Source organism: Phaseolus vulgaris, chromosome 3 (genome assembly GCF_051622355.1).
Source record: "Phaseolus vulgaris cultivar YP4 chromosome 3, ASM5162235v1, whole genome shotgun sequence".
Classification (NCBI taxonomy): Eukaryota; Viridiplantae; Streptophyta; class Magnoliopsida; order Fabales; family Fabaceae; genus Phaseolus; species Phaseolus vulgaris.
This window is the reverse complement of record NC_143500.1, coordinates 51,442,262-51,457,143: the sequence shown is the minus strand read 5'-3', so window position 1 is coordinate 51,457,143 and position 14,882 is coordinate 51,442,262. Positions and strand designations below refer to the sequence as shown.

Genomic DNA, 14,882 nt, shown 5'->3' with positions numbered 1-14,882 from the left:
TTTTCAAAAGATGCAGAATCGATTCTCTATATAGAAGTGATTTGGGAGAATCGATTTTGTGGTTTTTGAAGGTAGAAGGAGAATCGATTCTCCCTTGTGTGAGATTGAGAAAAATGTTGGATTCTTTTATGTATTTTTTTTATTTTTCCACATTCTCTTCATCACATTGCTTCTTCTTCTTCTTCTTTCCAGTGCATCTTCTTTCCAGTTCATCTCTTCTTTGCAGTGCTTCTTCTTGTGCTCTTCACCTTCAAGTAAGTTTTTTTATTTATTTTTTTATAAATATATTTACAGTTTAGTTTATGATGTGCTGTTACTTTTTTAATTTTTAAAAATATATTCACATTTATTTTGTATATATTTACTGTTATTATTTTTAATAAATATATTTATATTTGTTATGTGTTTATTGTTTAATTTATTTTCTTGTTTACAGTTTTTTTTTTCAGATTTTTATGAATGTAGTTATTTTTTATTATTATGTGGTTATGTTTTTTATTTTTATGAATGTATTTATTTTTCTTTATTATTATGTGTTTGTTGATTTTACAGTTTTTATTATTATGTTTACTAGTTTTTTATTTTATGATTTTACTGTTTTTATATTTTATATTATTACGTTTTTAATATTTTAATTTTTTTTATTATTACGTCTTTTTATGTTATGTGTTTTTTTTAGGTTTTTATTATTTTTAATTTTAATAATTGTTGTTTACAGTTTTTTTAGGTATTTACTGTTTTGTTTATTTTTTATGTATTTATCATTTTTAATTTTTATAAATGTATTTAAAATTTTGTATGTGTTTATTGTTTTTAAATTTTAAAAATTTATTTATATTTTCTTCTTCTTATTTTTTACTGTTTTTATTTTTTATATTATTAGGTGTTTAATTTTTTATTTTTTTTATTATTACGTCTTTTTATGTTATGTGTTTTTTTAGGTTTTTATTATTTTTAATTTTAATAATTGTTGTTTACAGTTTTTTTAGGTATTTACTGTTTTGTTTATTTTTTATGTATTTATCATTTTTAATTTTTATAAATGTATTTAAAATTTTGTATGTGTTTATTGTTTTTAAATTTTAAAAATTTATTTATATTTTCTTCTTCTTATTTTTTTACTGTTTTTATATTTTTTATTATTTTGTGTTTACTGTTTAGTTTTTTTATTTGTATTGTTTTTAATTTTATAAATATATATATATATATATATATATATATTTATTATGTCTTTATTGTTTTTATTTTTTTTATTAACAAGATACTGTTTAATTTTTGTATATGTTTACTGTTTTTAATCTTAATAATTGAATTTGCATTTTTTTAGATTTTTACTCTGTTGTTTATTTTTTTACGTATGTACTGTTTTCAACTTTTATAAATATATTTAGACTTTTATTTGATTTTTTATTATGTGTTTACTGTTTTTAATATTTATAAATGTATTTACATTTTTTTATTATGTGTTTACAATTTTATTTATTTTTATAAATGTATTTATATTCTTTTATATTATGTGTTTACTGCTTTTATATTTTTTATTATTTGTTTAATGTTTTTATATTTTTTATTATTATGTCTTTACTGTTTAATTTTTTATTTTATGCATTTACTGTTTTTAATTTTTACAATTTTATTTATATTTTTTTTGTTATTATGTGTTGGTTGTGTTTACTGTTTTTATATTTTTTTTATTATTATATGTTTACTTTTTATATTTTTTATTATTATGTGTTTATTTCTTTTTATTATTGGTAGTGTTATTACTTGTGTATAGATTTAATTATAAGAATCCAAGTACATCTTATCCCTATTAGTATTTTTCACCTAACCCTAATTATAATCTTAATCCTAACCCTAATGCTATTATAGTAACTCTAACTTAAAGTGGTTAGAGTTATTCGTAACATAAACTATTTCACATGTATCCATAAACTATTTTATGGTTGTGAATGGCAAGGTCAAGATTACATGGATAACGAGAACAATTGGAAACCACTTTGGGACGACGAAGACATGCAAGAATTTGAGGATACAATTGCAATTTATAATGATCTTACTCGTGCGAACATGAATCTAATTTCAAAAATACAAGAACAATTGAAAAGAAATACTGAACTTACATCAGTGATGATCCTTTGCATCATTGCTTTTGGTTTGAATTTGTTGCGTATGTTAAGTGGTACAACGAACTCTATTACTGAGTTTGAACCAAGAAAAGAGCGTCGTAGACAAGAATTGATGGAGTATTTGGTGCACACCGAACGTTCTCGTGACATTATTCGCATGGGACCAGAAGCTTTCATTCAATTATGTGAACGGATTAGGGCAACCGAAGTTGTTAAGGATGCATATCGTTCAACAGTTGAAGAACAAGTTGCTAAATTTCTTCATATTATTGGACATAACGTCAAGAATCGAAGTGTTTCATTTTTTTTCCATCGGTCTGGAGAAACAGTTTCTCGTCACTTTCACAACGTATTAAATGCAATTTTGATGTTGGAAGGACAATTCATAAAGCAAGCAGATGGTATTGATGTCCAACCCCAAATCTTACACAACAATCGATTTTTCCCTTACTTTAAGGTTTGTTTATTACAAATTTCCTTTACAATTCTCATAATGTCTTTTGTATTTGTATTTGTTTAGACCTGAAATTTTGGTTACCATTAGGATTGTTTAGGGGCCATTGATGGCACTCATGTACGTGTGAAGGTCCCACGTGCTGATGCACCTCGTTTTCGAGGAAGAAAAGATTGGCCAACTCAAAACGTATTCGCAGCTTGTGATTTGGATATGAAATTCACGTATGTTCTAGCTGGGTGGGAAGGAACAGCCTCAGATTCGAGGATATTGAAGGAGGCTTTCATAGGAGAGGATCCTTTGGTTATTCCAGAAGGCAAGTTTAAGGTGTTTGAGAATTCATAACAATAGATACAAAGGTGATAATATACATAACTAATGGATGTTTCCTTGGAATGTTTGTAGGAAAATACTATCTTGGCGATGCAGGTTTTATGTTAAAACCAAAAATATTAACACCTTATCGTGGGGTTAGATACCACTTGAAAGAGTATTCTCGAAGAGGACCACAGGATTCAAGAGAATTGTTTAATCATCGTCATTCGTCGCTTAGAAATGTAATTGAAAGGACATTTGGTGTCATGAAAAAACGTTTCCCAATTATAGCTAGTGGGACCGAGCCACATTACGATTTGCATACCATGACAAATATTATTTTAGCTTGTTGTATTTTGCATAACTTTCTTCGCGGAGTGGACAATGATGACTCTTTAATAGAAGAAGTGGATCGTGAATTGTTGCAACAAGATATACAAGTTTCAGCTTCTCAAGTCCGTGACGATGATCATAGACTAGGTTCACACATTAGAGACACTATAGCAAATGAAATGTGGCAAGATTATGTAAACAATTGATACTTTACTAAATGTTGTTTTATATTATGCTTACTCTATTTGGTCCTAACTTTCATAATGGTTGTTTAGATGGATCGTAGTAAAAATGTTCAGCTAAGTTCATCCATTGGGTTCACACAAACAACAAAGTGGACCACGGATATGGATTTTATCCTGCTTAATGCCATGGTGGACGAGGCACGACGAGGGTCGAGAATCGATGGCAGTTGGACGACTCAGGGATATAATAACATTGTACTTGCATTACACGAGGCTGGACTCCCTGCCATTACGAAAAATAATGTAAAGAACCGACAAAAATGTTTGAAGGACAGGTGGCGGGAGGTCCACGACCTATTTAGTGGTCTTAGTGGTTTTGGTTGGAACCAAGCCACAAAATGTTTTGAGGCCGAGGACGAAGTCTGGGAAAACTTGATTCAGGTAAAGTAATTAAAGATGACAATATCCAATAATTAAATATGACAATATCCCTTAATTTGTTATTATAATAACACCCAACTTTTTGTAGGCGAAACCATCTGCTGATAAGTGGCGTGCCAAATCCATTCGACACTACAATCTTATGGAGGAGTTGTGGTCAAACGACAGGGCCACTGGAAGTGGTCAAAGGACAATCCGATTGGCATCTAGACAGGTGCACACGGAAAATTTAAGTGTGGACCTAGGCGATCATAACATGGACTACATACCTGAGCCGCCAGAGTTTAATGTTGCAGACCATGAACTTCCATGCTCACCTGTAGCGCATGTTCAATCAACAGACAGTCCAAGTAATACTCCATCTGCGCCCTCTCAACCATCCGGTGGGACATCGTCATCTAGGGGATCAAAGAGAAAAGGCCCCATGGTGGATGTAATTGAGAATCAGTTCAATATGTTGAATACGAACCTGCAAAATTGTGTCGCTTCCATGAACCGTGGTAACGATGCTGTTGATGAGGTATTAGCCATTGCTCGTGTACAAGCCACTTCATCACAAGAAATCGCTGCGGAAATCAAACGACGAAATGACTATTATGGTGAACACGTACAAAATGATCGTCGTAAGAGTTCATATCAATACTCGCCTTCAGATATTTGGTCCATGCTAATTGATCTAAATATTCAAGATGAAGCAGTCATGGACCAATGCTATGACTTTCTCTGTGAAAATCCAGCTATTGCAATGCGAGTATTTGGTATGCCGAAAGAGCGAAGAATGGCAAAATTGTTTAACATCATGACTCGGCGTCAATAAATTATGTTTAATTATGTTTTTATGTTCTTCAATTTGTAATTTAATCAATCTACTTTTAATTTAAGACAAACATTGTACTTCTTATATTATTATTGTTGAACTGTTTTTCATTTGAAATTTATGTGCGAGGATATTTTCTAATATACTATTATTTTGTCATTGTTTCGTAACATTTTCATCATAGGTTTGAATTTCTTTATCGATGGCATCTTCATCTACGAAGAGACAAAAAATGCCAAGGGTAAGGGTAAAAGCAGAAGAAATGATGATGAAGTTCCTATGATCCCATTACAAAGGAGGGAGGGTGTTTTAGATTATTCCCGGTATTTCCAAACGAAACGTCAGATGGTTGCATTTGAGGAAAATTTTCATGGAAGACCAGTCATACCTCCAAAAGTCTTAGATTTCCCATTTTTTGCCACATCTGGTTTTCAGTTTCAAGAATATTTGAACTTCCAAGGATTGCAAAACTTTCTTAGTATAAGACTACCATATTATGAGGATATGGTTAGGGTTTTTTATTCAAATCTCCATCTAACGACACAGGGTTATCTTGCTACTCAGATTGGCACCCACAAGATTATAATTAGACATAGGGATTGGATGAACGTGGCGAATCTGAAATATGATGGTCTCTTGTTAACCCCTGGTACCATCCCTGAGGACATACATTTTGATCGTCAACAAGCCCTATTAACCATGACAAGAGAAGAGGTGCACGGCCAAAATATAAGAAACATAGGTAGTTTAACTATGAATGATAGACTACTTCATTACACATGGGTGCACATGTTGTGTCCTCGGGGGAGCAACTTCTCGCAGTTGGTTCATGAAGATGTTTTCATGTTATGGTGCCTAAAAAGTAATGTGATGATTAATTGGCCTCATTATATCATGCAACATATGATAAAATGTCGTGACAATGATATGCCTCTTTCATATGGTTGTTTAATCACACACCTCATGTTGCTATATGGCATTAACTTGATGGGAGAGTCATCAATCACGTTAGGGTGGAATAACTTCTTCGGGGAAAAAACCATGAAGAAAATGAATATCTTTGAGGTCAATGGTGTGTGGCAACTTGGAAGGCCTGACGATGAACATGAACAAGAACACGAAGACATTCCACTGCCTCATGTTGCAGGCGGTCATCCTCAACCCGAGATCCCCCATGATTCGGCAATGTTAACACAAATTTGGGGGGGAATTCAAAATATCCACACACGTTTGGACCGAATTGAAGATACACTTCACGAGCTTAAACTCAATAAAGAACATTAATTGTATTTTTATTGTGTTATTATTATTTTTTATGTTGAACTTATTTTGATTGTCAGTTAAATTTAATGTGTTATTGGACATTATTATGTTTGTAATTTTTTAAATTTTCATGACACATCATTTAGGATTCTAATTTAATGACTTCATTTATTTATTTTAATCACCGACTATTTCATGTTAATCTAATGTTTATTAATGATAAGCGAAAGTTGTTATTTTTTTTATTGGATACAAAATGAGAGAAAAAAATATACATAAAAAATAAAATATAATTTTTTTCTTGTTGGTAGTTAATATTTCATAATATTTATGAAAATATGTGAATTTTATCATGCTACTATGTTTAAATTGTACATTATTTTTAAAATATATAATTATTCAAAATATTAACAGTATTATTTATTTTAGTACTATTATAATTATTAATATAATTATATACATACAATATACAAATTTAAATATTACATAAATTTATTTAATAATTTCAAATATTTTTAATTATACTATTAATAACATCATATAATTATAAATAATAAAAATAATAAAATAAAATGATAATATCAACAAAATATATATAATTATATAAAATAACAAATGTATATAACAATAAAAATTACTTTCATAAATTTTAATATATTTAATAAATTTATTTGAATTTAACACAAAATTATCATTTATTAAAAAAATAAGAATAATTATAAATATTATATATTGAAAAAAACAATTAACTCAAACTTACAAAAAAAAAATCATAATTCATTATATTTTAATAATGATAAGGATAAATTTGTAAATTTGCATTTTACATCTTTAAAATAATTTCTAAATTATCTCTTAACTATCACATCACTCACAAACTTCAATAAACCATCCTCACAAATCCACTCTATTATCCCTTAATCCAAACAACCTCACACATCCTCTTTAATCCTCTCTAATCCACTCCCTCCCCTCCCCACAAATCCCCACCTCAATCCAAACAAACCCTTAATGTATAACTAGAGAAGCTTTTATCATTTAAGATATCATAAAATGTCACGAATATGAGAACTGAGACTGTTCAAAAGATATACATAACAAGTCCTACGTCTTGGATCCATATATAAAAGTTAAAAAAAAAACTTATTTATCTTTTTATATTATAGTTATTGTGATTAGAAATTCAAGTAAAAAAATATTAAATATTCTCTTGTACAAAAGAACATAATTTTTTTCTAAAATCAGCCCTCTAGTTCCCTTCCACTTCCTTTGGAACTAAAAACAAAATCCTTCACATATTTTTTTTTCATCCACCTTGATAATCTTAGTGGGAGAATGAACATTTCTGCATTCCATTTATGAGTACAACACAAATCCAACATGAAATTGCATTTTCATTTATTCACATTTATTTATTTTTATTGTGCTGTGGATTTTAGTACCCCCCACACACTTAAATATCATGGCCTTCTAAATAGACTCAACAGTATTCTACTTTCAGAGAGAAAGAACCAAAGTATCAATGAGGATGAGAGAACATGATGGGGTGATCACAACAGCGTTAACGTTGTTGCTGTTTCTTTCTTTTCCTGCGTTCAGTTACGGACTTCTTCCTCCTCGTACGCTGCTCAGTAAGCTGTCTAAGGGAACTTTTCTCACCACTCGGGAGCTCTGGTTTCACCAAACCCTAGATCACTTCTCTCCCCATGTCTCTCTTTCTCTCTCTCTCTCTCGCTCTCAATACATATATTTCTCTGCAAATGTAAAGTAGAATTGAATTTCTTAACTTCCATGCTAACCCTTTACATTATTGTGGAGTTAAACTTATCAAGCCAACTTTTATTCCAAGTTAAGGAGAAAAAATAGTTTATAGTTATTCTAATTTCTTTCTGGTTGGAGATCCACGTCGACTAGAGATTAGGACTTTCATTGTATATAAGTGGGTGCAAACTTCATTTCATGAGTCGATTTTATGGGATTGAGTTAGGCTTAAAGTTCACTATGTAATATGGTATCAGAGCGAGTGTTTGCTGGGCTTATCAGGTCACCCCTCAACGTGAGGGAGTGTAAGTGAGTGCAAATTTCACTCCATGAACCGGTTTTATGGGGTTGAGTTAGACTTAAAGTTTATTTTTTAATATTTTTTTTTGACAAATTCTTTGAATATGGCACACCCTATTGAGTAGGATTGTTTTGTGTTTTTTTGGCACATATGTTAATCAAGTTGTGATGAGGTTTGCACTGCAGGATCACCGTGAATTTGCGCAACGATACTATGAGTTTGTAGAATATTTTGAGATTTCTGATAGACCAATTTTCTTGGTAATCGGTGGTGAAAGTGAATTGATGGGGATTGAGAATGACTATGTTGGTGTAAGTTGCAAGTGTTGGTACACATTTTTATTGCTTGCATTCATCACTATATCTCTCTCTCCTAGTATACCCTACTCTCTAGCTACTTCATTTTTCATGTTTTTTAAGATTAATATTTTTTTAAAATTTCAATATAATAGTTATATAATTTTGTATTGTACTTATTCTTCTCTATATTTTGGTTGTTTCCTTTTTATATGTCTTTTAATGTTATTTTAAAAAATAAAAATATTTTTTTAATTTTAATGAAATAATTATAGTGTTTTGTTTTATTCATTTGTTTATCTATCTAGTATAATAAATATACGTTGTAAATTATTTAAAAATTACTCCAACATTAAAACAAATGTAAAGAAACGAAAAACATATTAGATATTTTCGTGCATTTATTTCTTATGGGGAGGTAGATACAAAAAATTCACAGGAATTTAGTAAGAGATAAGTAACAGGTGGTGGAAGAAAAAAAGAGAGAGAAGTGACTAGTTTATTAATGGTGTGGGATTTCAAAAATTTATTTGCAGCACAATAACCAAGAAAAAATGCAGAACTGGGTCCTTATTCGATTATAGGAGATTTGAGGTATTTTTTTAAACCTCTATTTATAATAAATGAATAAAATAATTAATAAAGAAAATAATAATAATAACATTTACTCTAATTGGTTAAATTGTTTGTAAAAATTATGAAATTGAGAGTTAATAAATAAACACTATGGGGGTAGTGGCAAAGTGCCTTACTAGTAAATTTGTGAACAGTGGTGTAGCTTTTGGCAAGAAAAGATAATATTATAAACAAATCTTCATCCCTTATTTTATTCTATCTATAGGTGCTGGCAAAGAAGTTTGGAGCAGCTATAGTTTCTGTTGAACATCGCTACTATGGAAAGAGTTCCCCATTTGATTCTTTGGAGACACAAAATTTGAAATATCTTTCATCCAAGCAGGCACTTTTTGATTTGGCTGTTTTTCGTCAGTATTATCAGGCAAGTTTGAAGCTGTTTAGATGACTACAGGAACATAGGCAATGCAAGTTATTGGCATTGTCACTTATTACTTTCTCCAAACAATAAATTCAAACATGCATGCAGTAGTTTGAAGTTCTATAGTTTCCACCATGCTTGTTTGATTAATGCATATCTGGTAATTCATCAAGCAATTCTTTGTGTTACTATTTCTTCAGTACTTTTGTAGCTGTCAGTTTAATATACTTCCATCTTTTGTTTGTTTTTTCACTTCAGTTCTAGTTTTTTTATGGTATAAGTCATTTTTAAATAATCCATTGTTGTATATGGTGTTTATTAGATTGCTACTCGTTTTATTTGACTTCTTGCTGTCATTTTCATGTAGAATTCCTTAAATGCAAAGCTTAATGGAACAAAAATTGAAAACTCCTGGTTCGTTTTTGGTGGCTCGTATGCTGGAGCACTCAGTGCATGGTTCCGTCTCAAGTTTCCCCATTTAACATGTGGAAGTCTGGCAAGTTCTGCAGTTGTTCTTTCTGTTTATAACTACACAGAATATGATCAGCAGGTTAAGATAATGATTTTTATTTCATGTATTTTTTTATATGCTATAAATAATTTGAAGTTCCCTTTTATTTTAGTTCAGTCAAATTTTAAGTTGAGTTAGTTATATTGTATCTTTAACATGCAGGTTGGTACCTCAGCTGGTGCTGAATGTAAAGCAGTATTACAAGAAACTACTCAACTCATTGAGCACAAACTTGCAAGCAATGGAGAGGAACTGAAGGCATCTTTTAATGCAGATGATGTATGATCTGTTCCTGTGTTACTTTTTTTGCCGAAGAACATGAATCATGATGCCCAGTAGACTATCTAGTGTGATTTTGATGTTGCATTTTGACCTTTTCCCTGTTTTGAAGCTTGAAAGAGATGGAGACTTTATGTATTTAGTGGCTGATGCTACTGCTTTAGCAGTAAGATCTATGACTTTAGCTGTTACTCTTGGTCATTTCCATCTCTTTTATTCAACTCATTATGCTGTCTTCTCTTTTCTGGATTTTTGAATGTCACAGATTCAAAATGGAACTCCTGATAAATTATGCAATCCTATGGTTAAAACAAAGAAGGCAGGAGAAGACTTGGTGGTATTTTTCATTTAAGATCCTTTTTCAGTATATTATGGAACTGTCAATTAAACTTGGTGAGGAAGGGGGTTGCTAATATAACTTATAAACTACCTCACTACATCAATTGGTCACCATTTGCAAAGGATCTGTTATATCCCTCACATTGCTTAAAAGTGTCAAACTTCGACCTATGCAGTGCTAGGATAGAAACATAGCATAAAAAACCAAAAGCTCTTAAATCTGAGATTGGGAAACTCTTCATAAACTAACTCATAAGGGCTTTTATCCTAATAACTCCAGAAGGCACATATTGGTGATAGAAAGACCTATTTTCTTTATTTTGTTCTTTGGCCATCAAGAAATCCAAATTTCTCTCTTTTATTTAATTTTCTAGTATGGGGTCATAACAGGTAGACCCCATTAGGTCAGTGATTTGCATTGGATTATCCTTCCACATTCAATTATCAATATGAATTCCACTTCCTCTGTCTCCCTCTGGGGCTAGTTGTGTATTTTAGTCCAATACATCTGACGGAAACTATATAATTCAATATGCAGGATGCTTATGCCAAGTATGTCAAAGAGTTCTTCTTTGGAACCTTTGGTTTTAATGTACAGATTTATGACCAGGAGTACTTAAAAAAAACTTCTATCAATGAAGACAGTTCTACTAGATTATGGTGGTTTCAAGTTTGTACTGAAGTTGCAAACTTTCAGGTGGCTCCATCAAATGATAGTATTCGCTCCTCAAAACTTGACACAAAGCAAGTTCTTTATCCTCACTGTTCACTTTCTATACTCTTTGCTCTTATTTAACATATCATTATTGCACTACTCTTTAACATTGTGGTTGTTGGCTCTTTCCTCTTACATTACAGATACCACTTGGACCTTTGCAGAAATGTCTTTGGAGAGGGTGTCTTCCCTGATGTGGATGAAACTAATTTATACTACGGAGGCACAAATATTGCTGGTCTAGAAACTTACTTATGCTTGAACTTGTATTCTCTTTTTTCCCTTCATTCAAATAATACAATCAAAAATTCATAAAGAATATGCTTATATGACCCTCATGGTTCCATTTTTCCTTTTATTTTTTTATCATATATCTCCAGACTGTCATGATTATTTTCCTGAAACACAAACTACAAACTCATTCTGAAAAAAAAAATCTCTTTTATGTTTACATATTTCAATCTGAACCATGTGCATACCATTATAAGTTAGTTCATTAAACATGTATTCTTCACCCTAAAACTTCATTATGGCATCACATTTACATTCTTTTATGCTTTTACTATACAAAGCATCCTGAATTTGACATGATCTCATCCTTCTTTGTGGATGCTTCATATTTTCCATTCTTTTATGCTTTTACTCTTAATATACTATTACACAAAGCATCTTGAATCTGACATGATCTCATCTTTCTGTGCTGTGCGTACATAAACAGGTTCGAAGATAATATTTTCAAATGGCTCACAGGATCCTTGGCGTCATGCATCCAAACAAACTCCATCTACTAATCGTGAGTTACCATATGCTTTTTAATGAATTTAGCAATAACACTCTTTATTCTGGCTATCTTGGTGTGTATTTTTTTCAAGAATCCCAGGTGGGGTTATTTTCTTGAATGTTAGAAGCATGATCTTAGGTTATATATAATGTTCTGTGTTCATTTTGCAATGGCCATAGAGTTTTTAAGTCGTTCACTGAATGCTACCTAATTGTTATTTCAGTGCCTTCCTACACTATCACATGTTTTAATTGTGCTCATTGCACTGATTTACGAGGATGTCCTCTGTTTCCTTTGACCCTTGAAGGTATTTCTACTCCAATTATTGTCATACCTTTGTCAATTGCTTAGTGATAACGATTCTTTATACTTTTCAGGTAATGAGAACTACTGCTCCTCCCCTCATGCAGTTCGCAAAGTCAGGCTACAGATTTCAAAACATATGGAATTGTGGCTATCTGAGTGCGATGCAGGGAAGAGTTATATGTGATTACTATATGTTCACAATGCACTCACCCAAGATGTGTTTATGTATGTACTGCTAAATATACTACTCCATACCAAATTCATATTCATCCATAGCTATTATATATTTAGAAATAAATATGAAAACATGTCACCCTGTTTGTTTATATAATAATAGTATTAACTAATAATAAAAAAGAATTTCAGAGTTATACTTAAATAAAAAGGATTTATTTTTTTTAGAAATTCAAGTGTGGAGTCTAGAATCTTATATTGGGTGGAGATGAGGGAGAAGGACATATTCAAGGAGAAAGACTCACATTATTAATGTATTTGGTTTTGAATTGAAAGTTGTGTCAAAATCTCTTATGGATGACTCGTAAAATAACTCGAAACTCATCTCATGTATTAACTACCATAAAAAGACGATTAAAAAAAAATTGATGAAGTGAACGTTGTTCATTTGAATTTCCCTCCTTTTTTTAATTATATTGATTAAGAGTGTAAATTAATTTTGTTTGTCACTAATCTTTTGCTAAAAATGGAATGTGTCTAAGTTTATTTTATCATATTATTTTCATAAAATTTAAACTTAAGATTTTATTTGAATTATTTAGGGTTTAGGAATTCCAAATCACATGCATAACATGCAATTAGGTCTGTTTGTTAAGAGAAAGGAAGAGACAAAATAAGGAATAAAGTAAGAGAATATTGGAGGTTTGGTAGAGCATATTGTAAGAAAAGAGTTAAAAAACATGTAAACATGTTATACTTTGGTTCTTTTTATTATCTACTTGCTAAAATCAAGTTGAAATAGATTGTTTAGTCACAATTAAGACATGTTAAAGATCTTTATCCACAAATAATATATAAAATTCTCAATTATATGAATAATTTTAATTTTAAAATCTTATAAATTTCATATCGATTATAAATAAAATTAATATAAAATATATAAATACGATATATTTTTTTCTTACAAATTAATTTTGCAAGAATAAATTATATTTAAATTATATCAGAATTTATCCAAACAAAATTTAATAAACAGTCATCCCTTATCAAATTTACATCCCGCATACCTTATATCTTTCATAAGAGTTTATGTAACAATATTTTTAAACACACTTAAATTCACTTTATCAATATATATAGTTTTTAATAAAAGATTGAAAAGTGGGGTAAAATATTGCATATTTTTCTTTGTGTTGAAATTTTCTTACGCTATTTAATTGAATTAAAATTTTATATGTGTGTTTTAATTTTAAATTTAGTATATTTTTTAATACATTATTTTGGTATATTTTACCAATGCATTTTTATATAAATTTTAAATATTTATACTACATATGAACTTTGATGAAATAATTTAAACCAAAAGAAGAAAATATTAACCCAGAAGTGAAAAAAAGATAAAAAAAAAATGTATGGATAAATAGACTTCTTAATTTTTGTTATAAAAGTGTATCAATTATAACATGGATAATTGAGTTCTACTCATACTTTTTGTAAGTCAAACTATTTTAATTGAGTTGAAATCGTTTAGATTGATGGTATCTTATCAGTGTAAATTAGCTTATTTTAGTTTTCTGAATTTGAAAGTATTTTTTTTTAATTTCAAAATTCAAAAGTACTTGTTTACTTTCCAAAATTTAAAAGTAAATTTTTTAATCTCTTCAAATTTAAATGTGAATTTTTATTTTCTAAAATTAATTTTAGCCCAACAAATGTGTTTGTTAATTTTTTTCTAAAATAGCTAATTGTGGTTGTTTTAATGTGGATAAATTGATATTTCTAGAGATACCAAATTTAAATATCCAATAATTGATTATCGAATTGATAAATATAAAAAATAATATAAAAATATTTTTCTATCACTTTAATTAATAAAATATTTTTAATTTGTTCTGTTACGTCCAATATAGTATCACATCGTTTTGGTGTCAAAGTCAAAAGTAATTTGTAAATACCTTCCTCCCTTAACCTACGGATACGTTTTTTAAAGACAAAATCGTGACGAAGTTCACAAACTCCAAAGCAGACAATACTTAGAATGTGGTGATTGATCATATTCGTTAACAACCATGAATGACACAGGAGTTGAAAAGACATCATGAATATCAATTTTTATCTGGTCTCCTAATTAAAGAATAAATTATTGATGCAAAATCATGACATTTCAAATTAGCGTTTTTTTTTTCTTTAGCACATATGTATATATATAAATATATGTTATAATTTTGCATGACATTTGTAAATATACCATATATAACTCCTATGTTAGCTATGTTTTGATTACAATATATCACTATGTGAACTCAGAAATTTTGTGTGGCTTCTCATGTATATTCATATTTGTTAAAATTAACTATAAATTTATACTAACAATATAAGTGTATGAATAATGACATAATTTATTTAGTTTTTAATATTAAACATAATTATATATATAAAAATAAAAAATTGCAGATACACATAGTTTTTACTTTTCATTTTCATGTAC

General features: G+C 29.6%; 1 protein-coding gene across 2 annotated transcripts; it reads left to right on the top strand.

The window, feature by feature from the left end:
• The first annotated feature begins 7,385 nt into the window (after positions 1-7,385).
• LOC137808442 (putative serine protease EDA2) lies at positions 7,386-12,546 on the top strand. Of its 2 annotated transcripts, none has more exons than XR_011080707.2 (12): positions 7,386-7,645; positions 8,185-8,310; positions 9,137-9,292; positions 9,657-9,839; positions 9,963-10,079; positions 10,192-10,245; positions 10,345-10,416; positions 10,957-11,162; positions 11,277-11,399; positions 11,852-11,926; positions 12,138-12,221; positions 12,292-12,348. XR_011080707.2 is itself a non-coding variant. In XM_068609558.2 (12 exons), exons 1-12 carry the CDS (start codon positions 7,460-7,462, stop codon positions 12,402-12,404), a joined length of 1,467 nt encoding a protein of 488 aa, XP_068465659.2. In that variant the 5' UTR covers positions 7,389-7,459; the 3' UTR covers positions 12,405-12,546. The 2 variants fall into 2 exon arrangements, 1 of the variants encoding a protein (XP_068465659.2); XM_068609558.2 differs by having other exon boundaries at positions 7,389-7,645; positions 11,277-11,371; positions 12,292-12,546.
• Positions 12,547-14,882: the final 2,336 nt, after the last annotated feature.

Bases quoted from the DNA above. Each gene is read 5' to 3' on its own strand.
- LOC137808442 (XM_068609558.2), top strand. From the start codon at position 7,460: ATGAGGATGAGAGAACATGATGGGGTGATCACAACAGCGTTAACGTTG. The intron at 9,840-9,962 runs GTTAAGATAATG...TTTAACATGCAG, and splicing joins ACACAGAATATGATCAGCAG to GTTGGTACCTCAGCTGGTGC. The intron at 11,372-11,851 runs GTCTAGAAACTT...GTACATAAACAG, and splicing joins CGGAGGCACAAATATTGCTG to GTTCGAAGATAATATTTTCA.